The sequence below is a fragment of the Hyla sarda genome, chromosome 3 (genome assembly GCF_029499605.1).
Source record: "Hyla sarda isolate aHylSar1 chromosome 3, aHylSar1.hap1, whole genome shotgun sequence".
Taxonomy (NCBI): domain Eukaryota; kingdom Metazoa; phylum Chordata; class Amphibia; order Anura; family Hylidae; genus Hyla; species Hyla sarda.
In genome coordinates this window covers 269,282,536-269,302,309 of record NC_079191.1, presented here as the reverse complement: position 1 = coordinate 269,302,309, position 19,774 = coordinate 269,282,536, and the positions used below count along the sequence as shown (strand labels likewise).

The following is a 19,774-nucleotide window of genomic DNA, read 5'->3' as shown; positions in this document are numbered from 1 at the left end:
ATGTAAATTGTTTGAGGGTTTTCAAGGGGATGCTATTTTGGAATATCATGATAAAAATAAATGTATGACTCCCTATCGGCATGGCTTTATGAGGGATCGGTCCTGTCAAACTAACCTGATCAGCTTTTATGAGGAGGTGAGCTCCAGAGTGGACCAGGGGCAATCACTGGATGTCGTATATCTGGATTTTTCCAAAGCATTTGATACAGTGCCACATAAAAGTTGGTGCATAAAAAGAGAAGAATTGGGCTCGGGGAAAATGTGTGTAAGTGGGTAAGTAACTGGCTCAGTGATCGGAAACAGAGGGTGGTTATTAATGGTACTTATTCTGATTGGGTGACTGTTACTAGTGGGGTACCACAGGGGTCAGTCTTGGGTCCTATTCTATTTAATATATTCATTAATGACCTTGTAGAGAGGTTGAATAGTAAAGTAGTAATCTTTGAAGAATACTAAACTCTTTAAAGCGGTAAACACTATAGAGGACAGTGCACTGTTACAAATGGATCTGGATAGGTTGGAGGTTTGGGCTGAGAAGTGGCAGATGAGGTTCAACACCGATAAATGTAAGGTTATGCACATGGGGAAGAAAAATCCGGGCTGGGATTATGTATTAAATAGGAGCACACTTGGGATGACTGATGTGGAAAAGGACTTGGGGGTCTTAGTTAACAGTAAATTTAGCTGTAGTGACCAGTGTCGGGCAGCTGCTGCCAAGGCAAATAAAATCATGGGGTGCATCAATAGGGGCATAGATGCCCACGACAAGGAAATAATTCTATCACTGTACAAATCACTAGTCAGACCAAACATAGAATACGGTGTACAGTACAGGGCACCAGTGTACGAGAAATGGAGCTGGAGAGGGTTCAAAGACGGGCAACCAGGGTAATACGGGGAATGGGAGGACTACAGTACTCAGAAAGATTATCAGAATTGGGGTTATTTAGTTTAGAAAAAAGAAGGCTTAGGGGAGACCTAATAACTATGTATAAATATATCAGGGGACAGTACAGAGATCTCTCCCATGATCTATTTATACACAGGACTGTATCTATAACAAGAGGGGATGCTCTACGTTTAGGGTGCGTTCACATGGAGTAAATGGAGAGTAATTCACACTGAAAAATTTAAGGGCGGAAATTTTTTTTTTCGTGGGAAATTTGCACGCAATTTGCGCGGATTTGCGCGTGGACATGGGGGAGAAAGAAGTGAAGGGGTTTTCAGCCATTTCCGCACAAATTGCCCGCGAAAACGATGTCGTGCGGAATTTTTTTTTTTATCATTGACTTCAATTGATTTCTGCTAGCGGATTCTGCTTGAAGAATGAACATGTTCTTTCTGCAAGCGGAACGGAATTCAGCGTCGGAATTCTGCTAGCAGAATTTCCGCAGTGTGAACAGGACAGCAGAAATAACATTAAAGTCAATGGGCAGAGGGGATGTGCATTAATTTGGAGCGGAGAATTCAAGAGGAATTACTCGAGTAAATTTCTCTTGAATTACTCCGTGTGAACGCACCCTTAGAGGAAAGAAGGTTTCTACACCAGCACAGACGGGTTCTTTACTGCAAGAGCAGTGAGACTGTGGAATTTTCTGCCTGAGGAGGTGGTCATGGTGAACTCTGTAAAAGAGTTCAAAAGGGGTATGGATGCATTTTTGGAGAATAATAAAATCGCTGGTTATGTATACTAGATTTATATTGACAGAACTGACGCAAAGTCACGCCTTCTCCCATAGACTTGTATAGTGGGGGCAGGGGGTGACGTCACACTGGGGCGGAGTCATGACATCACGATACTCAGGCCCTGTGGTCACCACCCGGCTGTTTGTGAGTTGGCACAGCGGCGTGCAGCTCAAACAGGTGGGTGGCGAATACAAGATTGCGGGGGTCCCCAGCGGTGGGACCCCCTCGGGCCGGATAATCCCTTTAAGGCTAAAATGGGCTTGGTCCTTAGGGGGTTAAACAACCCTTTCACACATGCTCTTTTAGTGTGTGATGTCCTGAGAATGGCAATATGAAGGACATATGGGGGCATTTATCATTGTCTTAAGAGCCGTTTTTTGGGTGTAGATTTGTCTCTATTTAGGCACAGCGCTTCAGGCTATTTTTTGCGCCTTTTCGATTTACACTTTTTTTTTTTAAAAGCGTGCAGGCCAGATGTTTTGTGTTAGTCTTGTGCAGTGGTAATGAATTTATCAACTGTGACTTTCGCAAACAAGTCGCAAAACCCCCCAATAAGGCGCAATTCTACACCAGCTTAGACCTAGCGTAGCTTTTTGGTGTATGTAAAAAGTGAAATTTCAGAAAATGTGTATCCTCCACGAAATATATCACATGCCCTGCGACCATGTAATAAATGTGTCACGCAAAAAAAAAAAAAAAAAAAAAAATTTACTAAATCACACACATCTTGGTAAATGCCCCCCATAATCCTTACCATATTATCAAGTCCATGGATGTGAAGTGTTATGATTCTTGCCTTTTTATTTGCACTTGGAAGGAAGAATTGTAGGCTGTTTTGCTTATTCTTTGCTTCTGGTGTGTGCTGGTGACTTGGCATGCTTAGTGTCACATAAATCCGATGAGCAAGTAGTTTCACATGATTACTAAGGGCACTGATGAAATAAGACACACAAGATAGCTTAGGATTTATTTGTTCTTTATTGTAAAAGATCCTTATAAAAAAAAAAAACTATTAAAAACAAGATATTAAACAATGTGAAGTGAATAACAGATTATTATGTGACTATGGCAATAGTCAAGAGGTAGGCTATATTCTGCAGCAAGTTAACAGTCATTTCTTTAAGGTGATGTGGTGGGCATAGAAGAAAAAAATTGGCAAATTGTGATGTAAGGCTGCTTTCACACAAGAAGTTCTTATGAACATATACATGGATGCGCTGCTGACAGATATACTTGTCACATATAGCACATATGTGCAACGCTATATGTGATATCTGTTAGCAGCGCATCCAGCAGCTGCCCGGCCGATGATGCTGACAGATATACTATTCATTCATAGCGCAGTGGCTGCATATGTATATAGAAGTGCTGTGGGGGGCAGATAACGCTATATGTCTGCCCCCTTAGCACATCTATATACATATGCAGCCGCCGGCGCTATGAATGAATAGTACAGTATATCGATCAGGATCATCTGGCTGGCGGCTGCTGGATGCATTCTGATAGATATACCATTCACATATAGCGATGCAATGGAAAATTAAGACAAATGTGCCAGCGGGGTCACACTATGCGCTGGCGGGGGTATAGATATATACATATAAATGCGCTGGCGGGGGTCATATTTTTATTAATGAGCTGGCGGGGGTCATATTTTTATTAATGCGCTGGTGGGGATATATATTTTTATTAATGCGCTGGTGGGAGGCATATTATAAATGCGCTGGGGGGGAGCTAGATATATAGCGCTCTATTCCCCCCCTCTGCAGCGCTATATATCTTCCCCATCCCACAACACTTTTAATATACATATGTCCCCTCACATTGTCCATTTTAAAAACCCAGCTGGGATCCCTGAATGGCTCCTCAGTACCGGCCATTCAGGGCTCCCAGCGGGGAATTTAAAAATGAAAGTAATAAAAATACATTGTGATCGCAGGGTTGCAAGCATGCGCCGCTCCCCTGATTAATAACTTCTGATCGCATCGGGTGTATTTACTAACGTCCGTTGGCCATAGACTTCAATGTTAAAAATAACATCCGTTAATTTACCTGTTTCTTGTGACGGGCAAAAAATTTGTGCGTGTCACGTTATCAACTGGTCCAAGAAAGTTAAACAGATTTGTAAATTACTTCTATTTAAAAATCTTAATCCTTCCAGTACTTACCAGGAATTTTTTTTCTTTTTGGAATTCCTTTCTGTCTCACCACAGTGCTCTCTGCTGACATATCTGTCCATTTTAGGAACTGTCCAGAGTAGGAGAAAATCCCCATAGCAAACCTATCCTGCTCTGGACAGTTCCTGAAATGGACAGAGGTGTCAGCAGAGAGCACTGTGGTGAGACAGAAAGGAATTCCAAAAAGAAAACAACTTACTGTGGAGCAAATAGCAGCTGATAAGTACTATAAGGGTTAAGATTTTTAAATAGAAGTAATTTACAAATCTGTAACTTTTTGTCACAGGTTGATTAAAAAAAAAAAAAAAAAAAAAAAAGTTTTCCAGCGGAGTACCACTTTAACCCCTTAAGGACAATGGACGTACTCCTACGCCCCCGTTTCCGAGTCCTTAAGGACCGAGGACGTAGGAGTACGTCCTGTCCATTCCCGGCCCCCCGCCGCTAGCCGGAGGGGAGCTGATGCCCGATGCCTGCTGAAATCGTTCAGCAGGCATCGCAGCATATCGCCCAGGGGGGTCATTATGCCCCCCCCATGTCGGCGATGGCCGCAGATCGCTGGACAATTCAGTCCAGCGATCTGCGGCGATTCCGGGTCAATCGGGTCTCCAGTGACCCGGAATTACTGGCTGATCGGGGCCATCAGAGACGGCCCCGAACAGCCATAGCCAGCAGGGGTGAGGTGGCACTGGTGCCACCTCACGATCGCCCTGATTCGTCGGACGGATTCCCGGCCGACCAATCAGGGCGCCTGCTGCGGGTGTCACTCCCGCAACCCGCTCCGCCCCTCTTCCGGAGGACGTGATCGGATGCGGGACGTGCACCCCGGGTGCTGGGGACCCCGATCCCCGGCCTTAATGTTGGGATCGGGGCCCCAGGAGCGACGGCGGCAGGACTGACCTGTGCGGCGTGGATCAGCAGCAGCAGGAGGTGAGTGACAGCCTCCTGCTGTTGCTTAGCAACAGCTCCCAGCATGCAAAAAGGGCATGCTGGGAGCTGTAGTTATGCAACAGCAGGAGGCAGACCACCACAACTCTCAGCATTCCCTTATGGGCATGCTGGGACTTGTAGTTTTGCAACAGCTGGAGGCACATTTTTTCTATGGAAAAGTGTACCTTCAGCTGTTGTATAACTACAACTCCCAGCTTGCACAATCAGCTAAAGTGCATGCTGGGAGTTGTAGTGGTGCATCTGGTGGTTGCATAACTACAACTCCCAGCATGCCCGTTGGCTGTCGGTGACTGCTGAGAGTTGTAGTTTTGCAACAGCTGAAGGCTGTTAGGAGTTAAGTAGCAAGCCAGTGTGTCTCCAGCTGTTGCATAACTACAATTCCCAGCATCCCCAGCCAAAGTAGTATGCCTCCCGCTGTTGCATAACTACAACACCCAGCATGCCCTTCCACTGTCCGTACATGCTGGGGGTTGTAGCTTTTGCAACAGCTGAAGGCACACTGGTTGCAAAACACTGAGTATGTTACCAAACTCTGTGTTTCACAACCAGTGTGCCTCCAGCTGTTGCAAAACTACAACTCCCAGCATGCACTGATAGACTGTACATGCTGGGAGTTGTAGTTTTGCAACAGCTGGATGTTTATCCCCCCCCCCAATGTGAACGTACAGGGTACACTCACATGGGCAGAGGATTACAGTAAGTATCCGGCTGCAAGTTTGAGCTGCGGCAAATTTTCTGCCGCAGCTCAAACTGCCAGCGAGAAACTACTGTGAACCCCCCGCCCGTGCGACTGTACCATAAAAACACTACACTACCACAAAAAAAAAAAAAGTTAAAAACACTACATATACACATTCCCCTACACAGCCCCCCTCCCCAATAAAAATGAAAAACGTCTGGTACGCCACTGTTTCCAAAACGGAGCCTCCAGCTGTTGCAAAACAACTACTCCAGTATTGCCAGATAGCCGTTGACTGTCCAGGCATGCGGGGAGTTTTACAACAGCTGGAGGCACCCTGTTTGGGAATCACTGGCATAGAATACCCCTATGTCCACCCCTATGCAAGTCCCTAATTTAGGCCTCAAATGCGCATGGCGCTCTCACTTTGGAGCCCTGTCGTATTTCAAGGCAACAGTTTAGGGTCACATATGGGGTATCACCGTACTCGGGAGAAATTGTGTTACAAATTTTGGGGGGTATTTTCTGCTATTACCCTTTTTAAAAATGTAAAATTTTTGGGAAAACAAGCATTTTAGGTAAAAAAAATTTTTTTTTTTACATATGCAAAAGTTGTGAATCACCTGTGGGGTATTAAGGTTCACATTACCCCTTGTTACGTTCCCCGAGGGGTCTAGTTTCCAAAATGGTATGCCATGTGGGTTTTTTTTTTGCTGTCCTGGCACCATAGGGGCTTCCTAAATGCGGCATGCCCCCAGAGCAAAATTTGCTTTCAAAAAGCCAAATGTGACTCCTTCTCTTCTGAGACCTGTAGTGCGCCAGCAGCGCACTTTTCACCCCCATATGGGGTGTTTTCTGAATTGGGAGAAATTGGGCTTCAAATTTTGGGGGGTATTTTCTGCTATTATCCTTTTTAAAAATGTAAAATTTTTGGCAAACCAAGCATTTTAGGTAAAACATTTTTTTTTACATATGCAAAAGTCGTGAATCACCTGTGGGGTATTAAGGTTCACTTTACCCCTTGTTACGTTCCCCGAGGGGTCTAGTTTCCAAAATGGTATGCCATGTGTTTTTTTTTTGCTGTCCTGGCACCATAGGGGCTTCCTAAAGGTGACATGCCCCCCAAAAACCATTTGTCGCTCCTTCCCTTCTGAGCCCTCTACTGCGCCCGCTGAACAATTAACATAGACATATGAGGTATGTGCTTACTCGAGAGAAATTGGGTTTCAAATACAAGTAAAAATTTTCTCCTTTCTACCAATTGCAAAAATTCAAAAATTGGGTTTACAAGAACATGCGAGTGTAAAAAATTAAGATTGTGAAATTTCTCCTTCACTTTGCTGCTATTCCTGTGAAACACCTAAAGGGTTAATACACTTATTGAATGTCATTTTGAATACTTTGGGGGGTGTAGTTTTTATAATGGGGTAATTTATGGGGTATATCCAAGATGAAGACCCTTCAAATCCACTTCCAACCTGAACTGGTCCATGAAAAATAGAGAGTTTGAAAATTTTGTGAAATTTTCAAAATTGCTGCTGAACTTTGAAGCCCTCTGGTGTCTTCCAAAAGTAAAAACTCATACATTTTATGATGCAAACATAAAGTAGACATATTGTATATGTGAACCCAAATTTTTTTTTATTTTGAATATCCATTTTCCTTACAAGCAGAGAGCTTCAAAGTTAGAAAAATGCAAAATTTTCATTTTTTTTCATCAAATTTGGGGATTTTTCACCAAGAAAGGATGCAAGTTACCATAACATTTTACCACTAAGTTAAAGTAGAATATGTCACAAAAAACAATCTCAGAATCAGAATGATAACTAAAAGCATTCCAGAGTTATTAATGTTTAAAGTGACTGTTTAGAGTGACGCTCTGGTCCTTAAGGTGTAAAATGGCCTGGTCCTTAAGGGGTTAATACCTACCAAATACCCACTGGTCAACCAGCAACATGGTTATAGGTTAATTAGAAAAGGTGTCAAAACACACAGGGCACAATAGCAAGCTGTGTGTGGGACAGCATAGCTACATGGCCAAAGCTTGTATTCTACTGCAAAGAGTACCTACAGTGGACACATGTGCATCAAACCTGGACCATGGGGCAATGGAAGAAGGTGACTTGCTTGGATTTATCACTTTTACATAATATGGATGGCTGAGTGCAACAGTGTTAGGGCTGGTTCACATCACGTTTTCTCCCATACGGGAGCGCATACGGCAGGGGAGAGCTAAAACCTTGCGCTCCCGTATGCCTTTCTATGCACTCCCGTATGTCATTCATTTCAATGAGCCGGCCGGAGTGAAACGTTCGGTCCGGTCGGCTCATTTTTGCGCCATATGCGCTTTTTCCTGGACCTAAAACTGTGGTCAACCACAGTTTTAGGTCCAGTTGTAAAATGTTTCACTCCAGCCGGCTTACTGAAATGAATTACATACGGGAGGGCGAAGTTTTAGCTCTCCCCTGTCGTATGGGAGAAAACGTGATGTGAACCCAGCCCTTACTTATCTGGAAGAGAACAGGCCCTAGTATGCACTCATGAAATTAGAAGGTTGAGGGGCAGACTGTGTGCTCTGATGGACTGAAGATCAAAGTCACACACATGGACTGGTGTATGTTCTTTCCTCTGACTGTATATCAATAACTGCCCAAATGGTCTAGCAAGAGATGCCAGCCGTAGATCCTTGTGTAAAACATGTATAGTAGTAGATTATATATATCACCTAAAACCCTTAAATAATACTTCATGGACAGCAATAACAGTTAAAAAGTTATAACACTGCAATAAGATATAAGCTAGTCTGAATACATGGCAATTACAGATCATCATCGGGGACCCCGCCACACAGGAGACTGTTGTCCAAAACAGAAACGGTGCAAAACGGACATCAATGATTTATAATCATTACCCAGGTGTTTGTGGTTTCAAAAGGGGGGGGGGGGGGAAATCAGAAGAATCTGTGATAGACGCTCCAAGCAGAGCCTTTGACAGACAGGAAAGGGGTTATCCCACAAACCCGCTTAAAAAAATAAAAAATTTCTCACTGGCGCTGTTTTCTTAACTGGGATCTGGCTCATGGGTGGCACACTACATGATCCTCTTCAAGGTCTATCTCCTCGCACATAAGAAGCTGAAGAACATAGATGTGCCAGTGCAGAGCTGTGACAGAAGTACATATATCTAGTGGGCTCTGTATCTACTGTACAAAGCATATTGTTGGCTCACCCTCTCTAGCCCACTGGTTGCTATTTAAACTTTATCAAAATAAAAAGGCTTCACATCAACAATGGTGAATCCACCACTCCGGAAGAGATGTTTAGTAAAAACAAAAACGCCATACATTTGATGCATTTTCTAGCGAGCTAGTGCGTTTCGAACTACGGTATGTTGTCTTTAATGAGATATTGATCCATGCACCTGGAAATTCCTTTAGGAGCCCTAACAGAAGGGGGGTGAGCAATATATATATATATATATATATATATATATATATATATATACACACATATCCATAGCAAAAGAATACGAAGGCACTCACCAACTGTACTGTGTCTTCCTCTTTATTTTTAGTGCAGATACATACAGCATGCTGCCGTGGTCTACTTTGAGCACACTGGCGTCTGCTCACAGCTAGCGGCATGCTGCCGCCGAATACCTGTATGTATCTGCACTGAAAATAAAGAGGAAGACACAGTACAGTTGGTGAGTGCCTTTGTATTCTTTTGCTCTGGATTTGCACACACCTGAAGTTTTCTCACGAATGAGCACCTCTACACTCTGCATGAATAGGTTTCTCCGGCCAGGTAGCTACTATATCCTTACAAAGGAGACATATCTGCAGTGCCTGCACCTTTATCTTTTCATAAACACACATATATATTATTTTCTTTTGTAAATCTAAACTTGCCAGCGCTCTATTCCTCACCATTAGGCTAAAGCATATGTGTCACCTTCCTGAATAGGAGAATGCTACTCCTCCCCTATAGCTTTGCCCAGAATCCATGGCATGTTGGGTGCATTGTGTCAGGTAAAGAAAAGAGGACATGATGAAGTGCTGCTGTGACATGAAACTTTTTTTGTGTACATTATTAACAAATGGTCCAATCTTTGTATATATTTATTCATTAAAACTGACTGCACCAAACTACAGGACCTAATATGCCAACATGCCATGTGTTAGATATGCAGATTGAGGCACAGGGTTTCCTCATGTATACATTTAGGCCAGATGCACAGTCATGTTTTGCCCTCTGTTATACAGACATTACTACCAACAAATACTAAAGCACAGTTTACAAAAGGTTGTTCCATAAATTAAAGGGTTACTCCACTCTCCAGCGTCCGTTACATTGAGTTCCTAACACTGTGTGCGGGCTTCCGTGTTCACGCCCGCCCCCTCGTGACGTCACGCCCCCTTAATGCAAGTCTATGGGAGGGGGAGTCATGCCCCCTCCCATTGACTTGCATTGAGGTGACGGGGCATGACGTCACGAGGGGGCAGGCATGAACACGGAAGCCCGCACACAGTGTTAGGAACTCAATGTAACACGCTGGGTAGCGGAGTAACCCTTTAAGGCTTAGCAATTAAGATAATTCTGGTTACCTGTTCCTAATGTTCTGCAGACTCACCATCATACCAAGCTCACTTTTTATTACTTCACAGTGATTCGGATTGTCACATAAGTAGTGGATTGTCTGTAATAGGAATATAGTACAAAACATATTACACATTTTCTCTCATTTTGGAAATTTCAAGTGTAATTCCACTAAGAAAATCTCATGTAACTGCTGTCAACTGAATTCTGCGGCACAGTGCACACTACCCAATTTTAGTGGCGGAGCTTTCTGCAGCTGAAATTCTACCGCTGAGAGAATGATCTTGGGCATGCTTTCAGTGGAACACACAGCTGTTTATTGAGCTGGCCCCTTATGGAGCAGGCGGCTCTCTGTATACCCATCCTAAGGTTCTGTTCACACTATAGAATTCCATCACCTAAAATTACCCTCATCAGGACCTTCTATTAACAACAACAGGGCTTTAAAAGGGTATTCCAGTTAAAAACTATTTTTTTGCATATCAACTGGCTCCAGAAAGATTTGTAAATTACTTTTATAAAAAAAAAAATCTTAATTATTCCAGTACTTATCAGCTGCTGAAGTTGAGTTGCTCTTTTCTGTCTGACCACTGTGCTCTCTGCTGGCACCTGTCTGTCTCAGGAACTGTCCAGAGTAGGGGCAAATCCCCATAGCAAACATCTTCTACCCTGGACAGTTCCTGACATAGACAAAGGTGTCAGCAAAGAGAACTGTTGTCAGACAGAAAAGAACAACTCAACATCAGCAGCTGAGAAGTACTGGAAGGATTAAGATTTTTTAATAAAAGTAATTTACAAATCTGTTTACATTTCTGGAGCCAGTTGATATGAAAAAAATATATACATATGTTTTTTACTGAAATACCCCTTTTATTCCACAAGGATTCCAGGCATAAATTGGATCTGGTTTTTGTATGAATAAGTTGAGGAAATACTACATGTGTAAACCCAGCCTAATGGCTCATCCACACTACAAACATTCAGCCAGGGAAATTCCCCTGGCTGAAAGCCGATTGCAGCAGGACTGCGGGGACATGTTCAGTCTCTACAGACGGCAACGCAGTCAGGCGGACATACTTTCCACTGTAGAATTCCGCAGTCTGAACAGGGCACAGAATCTCATTGAAAACACTGGGAATTCTGCCGGCAGATTGTCCGCAATGTGGACAACCCAGTTTCAAACTGTCTCACCTGAAGTGCAGCTTCAACCACCTGTGTATCCTGATGGCTAAGAAAAAGGATAAGACCCGCAAGACAACTCTTGTCCTTCACAATGCTTGCTCTGTTCTGTGGTTGGGAAGCCAGGTTCCTTAAATGGGTAACAACAGACACAGCATCCATTTCTGACTGGAACTATAAAGTCACGTAAAATAAAAAGGTTATAAGATATGCAAATGAATATACATGTAACAAAATCAATTACCTACTTTTATAGTGCAGAATCTTTCTGAGATGCCTAGATAGGGTCCTGAAAACCCTATCCACTATATACTCTACTGTATAGAGCCATGCATTTGTGGTACAGAATTTTAACCACATTCTTAAATTCTAAAGTGGAAATCCATACAGTCTATGGATCTAAAGTGGAAATCCATACATACATTCTATGGATCTAAAGTGGAAATCCATACATTCTGACATTTAAAAAGATGAAAATGCTTAAAGGGGTTATCCAGAGGTAAGGTTTTTTTTTTTTGTGTGAAAAAATATGCCCATTCTGTCTATCTTGCGCACTCCCCTGGTATCCTGCGCACTCCCCTGGTATCCTGCACATGGCCTTCAGTACAATCTGTCACTGGCTGCAGAGGTGTTCCGCCACGGTCCGTTATTGGCTGACGGGCAATGTGACATATTGAGCTCGATCTTCTTCCTGGTACCAATGCACCACATTGCCACTCAGCCAATCACTGACCTAGCAGGACATCGCTGCCGATCACTGAGCAGCACTGTTGCGGATTGACTACAGCACCAGGAAATGGATCAAACCATAAGATGGGATCAGGATATTAGTGGTATTGGGAGCGCAGGAGGCAAGTTTGTTTTAATGGCCATTCTGTCAGCTATTGAAATAAAAAAAAAAAAATAAACACCCTACTGCCGGATAACACTTTTAAAGGGAATCTCTATCGTACACTCATACTGTTATTCAAGGAACACATTCAACTGGTCGTTTGGTCAAAATGAGCTGACAGGTTCCCTGTAAGGGTACGGTTACACAGATCAGATCCGCAGCGTATTTTACGTGCCTGCCTGCTTGTAGAAGCAATGTGCCACTACATGCAGACACACAGGCCCTCATTTACTTAGAAAATCGGGTTGTAAGTCTATCTTGCTTTGTTACCCGACTGCTTTTTTCCCTGGTATTTATTATTATGTCGCATCCTGTTTGTCGCACGTGGGTTTTGTTGGTTTTGGTTTCCAACTCCTCTGAGTTGTCGGGAAAAAATCCACAACAATTCAACAAATTCGGGTTGGAAACCTTTTTAAATACGTGGGAAAGCTCAGAAATATCGGGTTACGCCCCTTTTTAGGGTTTGAGAGAATCCACATCGGGTCCGTCGGGAAAAAAATTTCATCGTGTCGCAGACTGGCGCACGATGTCTGCGACATGTCGCAGACAAAGATGCGCCAAAAAAAAACCGACAAAACAAGTCGGGTTTAGAATAGTAAATGAGGGCCACAGTGTTCTGGGAGTCGCAGTTTGCATGAACAGTGTACTCTCACACATCGCGGCTTCTCTCGGTATAACTCAGGGAGCAGCCGATGTCTGTGTGTACACTGCACGTGCACAGTGTACTGTATCTGCTTGTAGCAGCGGATTGTCGCTACGAGCAGGCAGCACAAGCAGATGCACACTGTAGTAATTGGCGGATCGGCAGTGTAAAATACGCAGCGGATCTGTTCCATGTGACCCTACCCTACCCTATTACTTCTCATTTTGAGGGCTTTCTGGCCTTTTTCTGCATGTTTGTAGCTGCTATAAGTGGTTAGGCCATGTTCACACTACGGATAATGAATGGAATCTCCGCGAGCGGTAGGACCTTGCGGCACTGTGCTGTCACCATTGACGGCTATGCAGTGTTCGCGGACTTCCGCGCAAAGAATGAACATGTTCTTTCTTTGCGCGGAACAATTTCAGCAGCGGAATTGTCCGCCGCTGAAATTCCGCAGTGTGAACGGGTCTCGCGGAAATCCTTTCATACTGATGTTTATGTTCACAGCACGTAATTCTGTTCGCGGAATTCCGCTTATTGTACCAACTGGACAAATAAAGATAGCAGCCCTAATTTAATAAGAGTAGAGTCTAGTTTTCTTTGTAGGTCCCCCCCTCAACAGGTATTTTTCTATGGTATTTACCATTGTATCTTGAATTTTCACTAGGTTTTTGCACTTATTAGACCTGCTCTGAGCTGTTGGGTTTTCCAGAGCTCAAATCCACCACATTTTATGGGGAAACGTTAAATTTGTAGGTTTCTTTGAAAAATTTGGGTTTTTTGAAGACACTCCTCTTTTTCCTCATGGCTATGCCCCTTTGTAGGGATTTCTGAGTAAAGTAGAGAGTTAGTAGGGTTTTTTGTTGGAAATTCTGGCGCACCACACATGACACAAAAAACCCTACAAAATCTACTCGGAAAAGCCTTAGTAAATGAGACCCAGCAAGTCAATTTTACCGCAAAGTGAACATTTGTTTCGCATTATATTTTACGGTAAAATTAAGAATAACTGATCCAGTAAAAAAAATAAGAGTTATAGCTTATTAGAAGGAGGGAAGTTAAAAATGAAAATTTCCTAGGTCATTAACCCCTTAAGAAGAAAACCAATTTTTGTTTTATTTTTTTCCCCATCTCGCCATGTAAGAGCCAGAACTCTTATTTTTCCATCCACAGAGCCATATGAGGACGTTTTTTTTTTTTTTTTTTTGCAAGACCAATGTTACTTTGTACTGCCACCTTTCATTTAACCATGATCAAGCAATTTAAAATGTATATTTGTGACAGGAAATTGAAAAGCAAACCACAATTTTGCATACTTGGGTGAAGGGTCAAGGGTGAAGGGTGAAGGAGGGGGGGGGGGCGAGGAGTTTGTTTTAATGCAGTGCACTTTATGATAAATCGGATATATTTTCTTTATTCTGTGGGTCAATATGAGTAAAATAATCCCTATAGTTACAAGATTTTCTGTTACTAGAATTAGGGATGAGCGAAGTTACAGTGATTCGATTCATCACGAACTTCACAGCTCGGCAGTTGCTGACTTTAGCCTGCATAAATTAGTTCAGCTTTCAGGTGCTCCGGTGGACTGGAAAAGGTGGATAAAGTCCTAGGAGAGTCTCCAGCCCACCGGAGCACCTGAAAGCTGAACTAATTTATGCAGGCTAAAGTCAGCAACTGCCGAGAAGTTCATGACGAATCGAATTACTGTAACTTTGCTCATCTCTAATTGTAATGCTTTTAAAATAGTCAAGCTTTTTAACAAAATAAGTGTTTAAAATTTCCCTATTATGACCCCCTATAGTTCTTTTGCTTATTCGTGACTTTTGAATCACTTTTTATTCCACTTTTTGGGGGATTTGATGTGAGCAATTTTGGACTGTATTTATTTATGTTTACACCATTCACTGTACTTGATCATTAACATTATATTTTAATAGTTTGGAAAATTTAGCATGCTGCGATACCACATACCATATATCCCGGCGTATAAGACGACTGTTTAACCCCAAATTTTCTTCTGAAAAGTCGGGGGTCGTCTTATACACCGGGTATTGGGGTCCGGCATAGGAATACTTATGATTATCTGCCCGGGCTGGCTCCTGTGTGCGGCTGCAGGCAGGGGCCGGCCAGAGCATGTACAAACTAATAACTGTATACTTAAAAACCAGGGTGCCTCCAGCTGTTGTGAAACTACAACTCCCAGCATGCCCGGATCGGCAAAGGCTGTGGGAGCTGCCGACCTAATGTGTGGGAGCTGCTGACCTAATGTGTGGGAGCTGCCGACCTAATGTGTGGGAACATGCTGCCTACCTAATGTGGGGGAACTACAAGGTACTGTACATCGCGGTAGGAGGGGTAGTCTTATACGGCAAGTATATCCCAAGCTCTATATTTTCAGTGTAAATGTTGGGGGTCGTCTTATACGCCGGCATATACTGTATGTTTATTTGATCAGTGATATCTGTGATCCACTTGTACAGCCTGCCAGGAGGCATCTTGACTCATCGGACCCATGCAATCGCACTGTGGGGGTCCGATGAGTCTTACAAAGTAAATGTACTTCCTGGTGCACCAAGTACCAGGCAGCCAGGGCATACATGCCGATAACGAAAATACAAAACAGTCGGCACTGCTACCGGACATAAAAAGCTGCATGTGCTCTGCAGCCTACACCCAATATTCTCTTTTACAAACATGCTTATGTGGTGCTCAATCTTGAAATGAAGCTTGAATCCATATATAAACAAGAAATTGAGATCGCACTCATGTTTTAAAGCAGTTTATCCATTTATTTCATATATTGGGTCTTGGATACAGGTAATGGCCATTACCTGTATCCAAGACACGACATATGAAATAAATGGATTAACTGCTTCAAAATGTTGAGTGCTATCTCAATTTCTAGTTTATATGGATATATTTAGGCTGGTTGACCCCACCAGCAGGACTAGGAGAATTGGTAACTGCAGGGGGACTGAAGGAGGCAAGTATAGTAAGTTTCATATTTGTACACCACACCCAGCCATGGAGCAATTTTTTTTTTGTTTTCCCTTGATAACCCCTTTAAGAATGTTATAGGTTTTAACTAACCTAAAACTGACATTTCCTTGTCATTTGTATTGTGCTCAATAAAATTTCTGATACATTGCCTCCTCTGCCAAGCTGTGCCAAACTATGTTTTATAATGGCACACATTTTTGGGATATTGTATGCCAAATTTAACTTGGTGCTTTGACATGTAGACGTATCAAACATGCGCAAAGAAAGTAACACTTTTTTTTAACAACTTGTGCTGCTTTCATTTACAAGAATCCTCATATAGGTGGGACCCACATCGATATGTTTTCATGTATTGGTGCCCGACCTCTCAATTAACATGCGCTTGGCCAAGTGCAGAATGTAGCAGCAGCAATGCATAGCGCATACAACAGCGCAGCTTACCTATGGGCTCGGCCCTCTCATCCAGTGTATGCCTCACCACTCACAGTAGAGGAGCAGGGACTCCTGATTCCAACAGATTTGCCTGAAACAAATTCAGATTTATGAGAAAATTGGATTCAATGAATTAAGGATCAATTCGCTCATCTCTATTTACCAAACAAGCCAGGTCGGGGAGAAGCCGTTTGGGACCAACTTGATGACTGGTCCTGCACGGCTAATGGAATTATGTGAAGCCCATTCAAAAAAGGGATAAACCACAGTAATGGGCCCCCAGAGAGCAGGCCGCCCTGTCCCAAATAATAAGGGAGAAGCAGGCAGTGACCCCTCTATGGCACTGGCCTTCAGTACCTAGCTGTTAGCAGGTACTATTGCATGGTCAGCATAGACTTAAAGGGGTACTCCCGCTCCAGCTGTTACAAAACTACCATTCCCAGCATGCCTGGACAGTCAAATGCTGTCCGGTCATGCTGAGAGTTGTAGTTTTGCAACAGCTACAGGCACCCTGGTGTAGACTGTGGTGCCCAGTGCAGCAAAATGCCCCCTTAAAAGGGTACTCCCGGGGAATTTTTTTTATTTTAGTATATCAACTGGTGCCAGAAAGTTAAATAGATTTGTAAATTATAGGAAATATGGAGAGGCTCCTGTCTGTTTAAAATAATAATTAATATTTATTAATATACAATAAATTAAATAGGGAATGTACAGGGCCCTTGTACCCCCCTAAATAATATTAAGAATACAAAATAAATATAAAAGACAACAATAAATATGAGAACTGTAAAATAATCTGCAACTTGAGCCTATAAAAACAATATAGCAGTCTATTGATCAAATATTGTAGAGAAACAGTCTCAAAGGAAATGTTCATTCAATTTTTCCTGCTCTCAAGGATAGATATAATGTAGCAGCAGCGGCTACACAGTTAATTCCTTCATCAATTGATGTAGTTGTACATGTATCTCCATGGCACATTAAAAAATCATATTTATATTAGCCAATTTGCTCCATGTAATGCTCACCGCTCCCAGGGTCCCACGGATGGTCCCTCTATGCGGTCCTGTATGCTGCCTCCCCGGGGGTTTCTTGCCTGAAGTCTTCAGCCAGGGTTATCCACACATCGGGACTTTGCTTATTGCATACAGAAGTACGGTATTAATCTTCAAATCAAAGGCGGACCGGACCATCTACTATACGGACCCTGAGTTTACCGACCGCCACCGTTCCCAGTTGGTGAAGTTAAGGGACGCTGCTTGACAGCGCTGCAGTCCCCATATACAGTGCCCACCACTAAACGCTGCGATCCTAGGAGTTGGCCGAGACTCCAGCAGTGCAATCCCTGGCTGAGGACTTCAGGCAAGAAACCCCCGGGGAGGCAGCATACAGGACCGCATAGAGGGACGATCTGTGGGACCCTGGGAGCGGTGAGCATTACATGGAGCATATTGGCAAATTGGCTAATTTAAATATGATTTTTTTGTGTGCCATGGAGATACATGTACAACTACATCAATTGATGAAGAAATTAACTGTGTAGCCGCTGCTGCTACATTATATCTATCCTTGAGAGCAGGAAAAATTGAATGAATATTTCCATTGAGACTGTTGCTCTACAATATTTGATCAATAGACTGCTATATTGTTTTTAGAGGCTCAAGTTGCAGATTATTTTACAGTTGTCATATTTATTGTTGTCTTTTATATTGATTTTGTATTCTTAATATTATTTAGGGGGGTACAAGGGCCCTGTACATTCCCTATTTAATTTATTGTATATTAATTATTATTTTAAACCAAATATCTCTGACCTTGAGCCCCATTTTTTCTTCTAACAGATTTGTAAATTAATTCTATTAAAAAAATCTTAATCCTTCCAGTACTTTTTAGGGGCTGTATACTACAGACTAAATGTTTTTCTTTTTGGATTTCTCTTATGTTACGACCACAGTGCTCTCTGCTGACCTCTGCTGTCCATAGTAGGAGAAAATCCCCATAGCAAACATATACTGCTCTGGTCAGTTCCTAAAATGGACAGCTGAGGTCAGCAGAGAGCACTGTAGTCGTGACATAAGAGAAATCCAAAAAGAAAAACCATTTCCTCTGTAGTATACTGGAAGGATTAAAGGAGAACTCCGGAATATAAAAATTGTCACCCATACTGCCGGCAGTAAAAAAATAAAGATGTACATACCTTCCTCTGCTCCCCTGAGGCCTCCGGTAACCGGCTCCGGTCTCCGCCGCAATCCACTTCCTGGTTGCTGGATAAATCATACTGCGCTCAGCCAATCAACAGCCGCAGCACAGTCCAACTCGGCCGGCGATAGGCTAAGCGGAAGTGTGAAAACGCTTCAGGACACAAAATTCTTCACTACACCGGCACCTGCAGCCGGAGCCGAAAACGTCACACTGCCGCTCAGCCTATCACCGGCCGAGTCGGGACTTCACTGCGGCCGGTGATTGGCTTAGCGCAGTAAGACTCTCCGACCACCGGCAACCAGGAAGAGGATCACGGCGGAGGCCGGAGACGGTTACCGGAGGCCCCGGGGGAGCGGAGGAAGGTGTGTACATCTTTATATTTTTACTGCCGGCACTATAGGGAGCAATTTTTTATGTTCTGGAGTTCTCCTTTAAGTTTTTTTTAATAGAAGTAATTTACAAATCTGTTTAACTTTCTGGCACCAATTGATAAACGGGAGTACCCTTTAAAGGGGGCACTTTGCTGCACTGGGCACCAGTCTATACCAGTGTTTGCTAATCAGGGTGCCTCTAGCTGTAGCAAAACTACAACTCTCAGCATGACCAGACAGCATTTGACTGTCCAGGCATGCTGGGAATGGTAGCTTTGCAACAGCTGGAGGCACCTTGGTTGCCAAACACTGGTCTTCTACACGATCACTGTTATATCCCAGTGCACCATTTGTAAGCAGTATCAGAACATGAGAGAGAGATCATCCAAAACAACCAACCAATCACGGAGCAACTTTCACTTCTACAGCTGCTTTGAGGTAATGAAAGCTGCGCTGTGATTGGTTGTTACACTTTCGTATTGAGACATACTGACAGCTTGGCATTAGACCCAACCTCTACTGCCCTGAAGTAACTCTACGTATCAGTGCACACAAACCACGTGATGTATAGTAAGAAATAAATATGTCTACCCGTACAGATATATCTCACCGGACTTCTCCCGACACTCACCGGGTCCGCCGAGGCTGTTCCTGTACTTAGTCCACTGCCCGGTAGCTGTGGTCACACGCTTTTGCCTCAGGGACACAGCGACCGTTTCTTAGCCCCGCCCACAGCGACAGAGGCAGCTGATTGGTTACACAATCCGTCACGTGTCCTCGCGAAGCTGAACTGGCCAATCACAGTGTGGAACGTGATCTCGCGGCGCTGCGTTTGAATGAGTCGCGTCTGTCCTTGAGTGCACCGAGCACTGTCACCGTTCACCGGCAGCGCCAGGGCGGACACCGATGGAGTAAACCGGGGACTGTGAGTGATACCTCTACTCGATGTGTGACGTATATAATCTAC

General features: G+C 43.4%; 2 protein-coding genes across 5 annotated transcripts in view; one reads left to right on the top strand and one right to left on the bottom strand.

The window, feature by feature from the left end:
* LOC130362330 (armadillo repeat-containing protein 1-like) overlaps nucleotides 1-19,569 on the bottom strand; it is a 36,000-nt gene extending 16,431 nt beyond the window's left edge. Inside the window, exons 1-5 of one of the 4 annotated variants that reach the window (XM_056566612.1) lie at nucleotides 19,439-19,569; nucleotides 16,244-16,325; nucleotides 11,280-11,441; nucleotides 10,097-10,188; nucleotides 2,441-2,618 (exon numbers count right to left, since the gene is read on the bottom strand). In XM_056566612.1, the coding sequence (XP_056422587.1) occupies nucleotides 2,441-2,618; nucleotides 10,097-10,188; nucleotides 11,280-11,429 (420 nt within the window). In that variant the 5' untranslated portion in view covers nucleotides 11,430-11,441; nucleotides 16,244-16,325; nucleotides 19,439-19,569. Of the gene's footprint in view, nucleotides 1-2,440; nucleotides 2,619-10,096; nucleotides 10,189-11,279; nucleotides 11,442-16,243; nucleotides 16,326-19,398 lie in introns of all 4 variants that reach the window. The other 3 variants (XM_056566614.1, XM_056566611.1, XM_056566615.1) reach the window with 3 other exon arrangements.
* Nucleotides 19,570-19,588: 19 nt separating this feature from the next.
* The window catches only part of MTFR2 (mitochondrial fission regulator 2), a 31,547-nt gene continuing 31,361 nt past the window's right edge, over nucleotides 19,589-19,774 (top strand). Inside the window, exon 1 of the mRNA XM_056566610.1 lies at nucleotides 19,589-19,732. The gene's annotated coding sequence lies outside the window, so the exon portion shown is untranslated. The remainder of the gene's footprint in view (nucleotides 19,733-19,774) is intronic.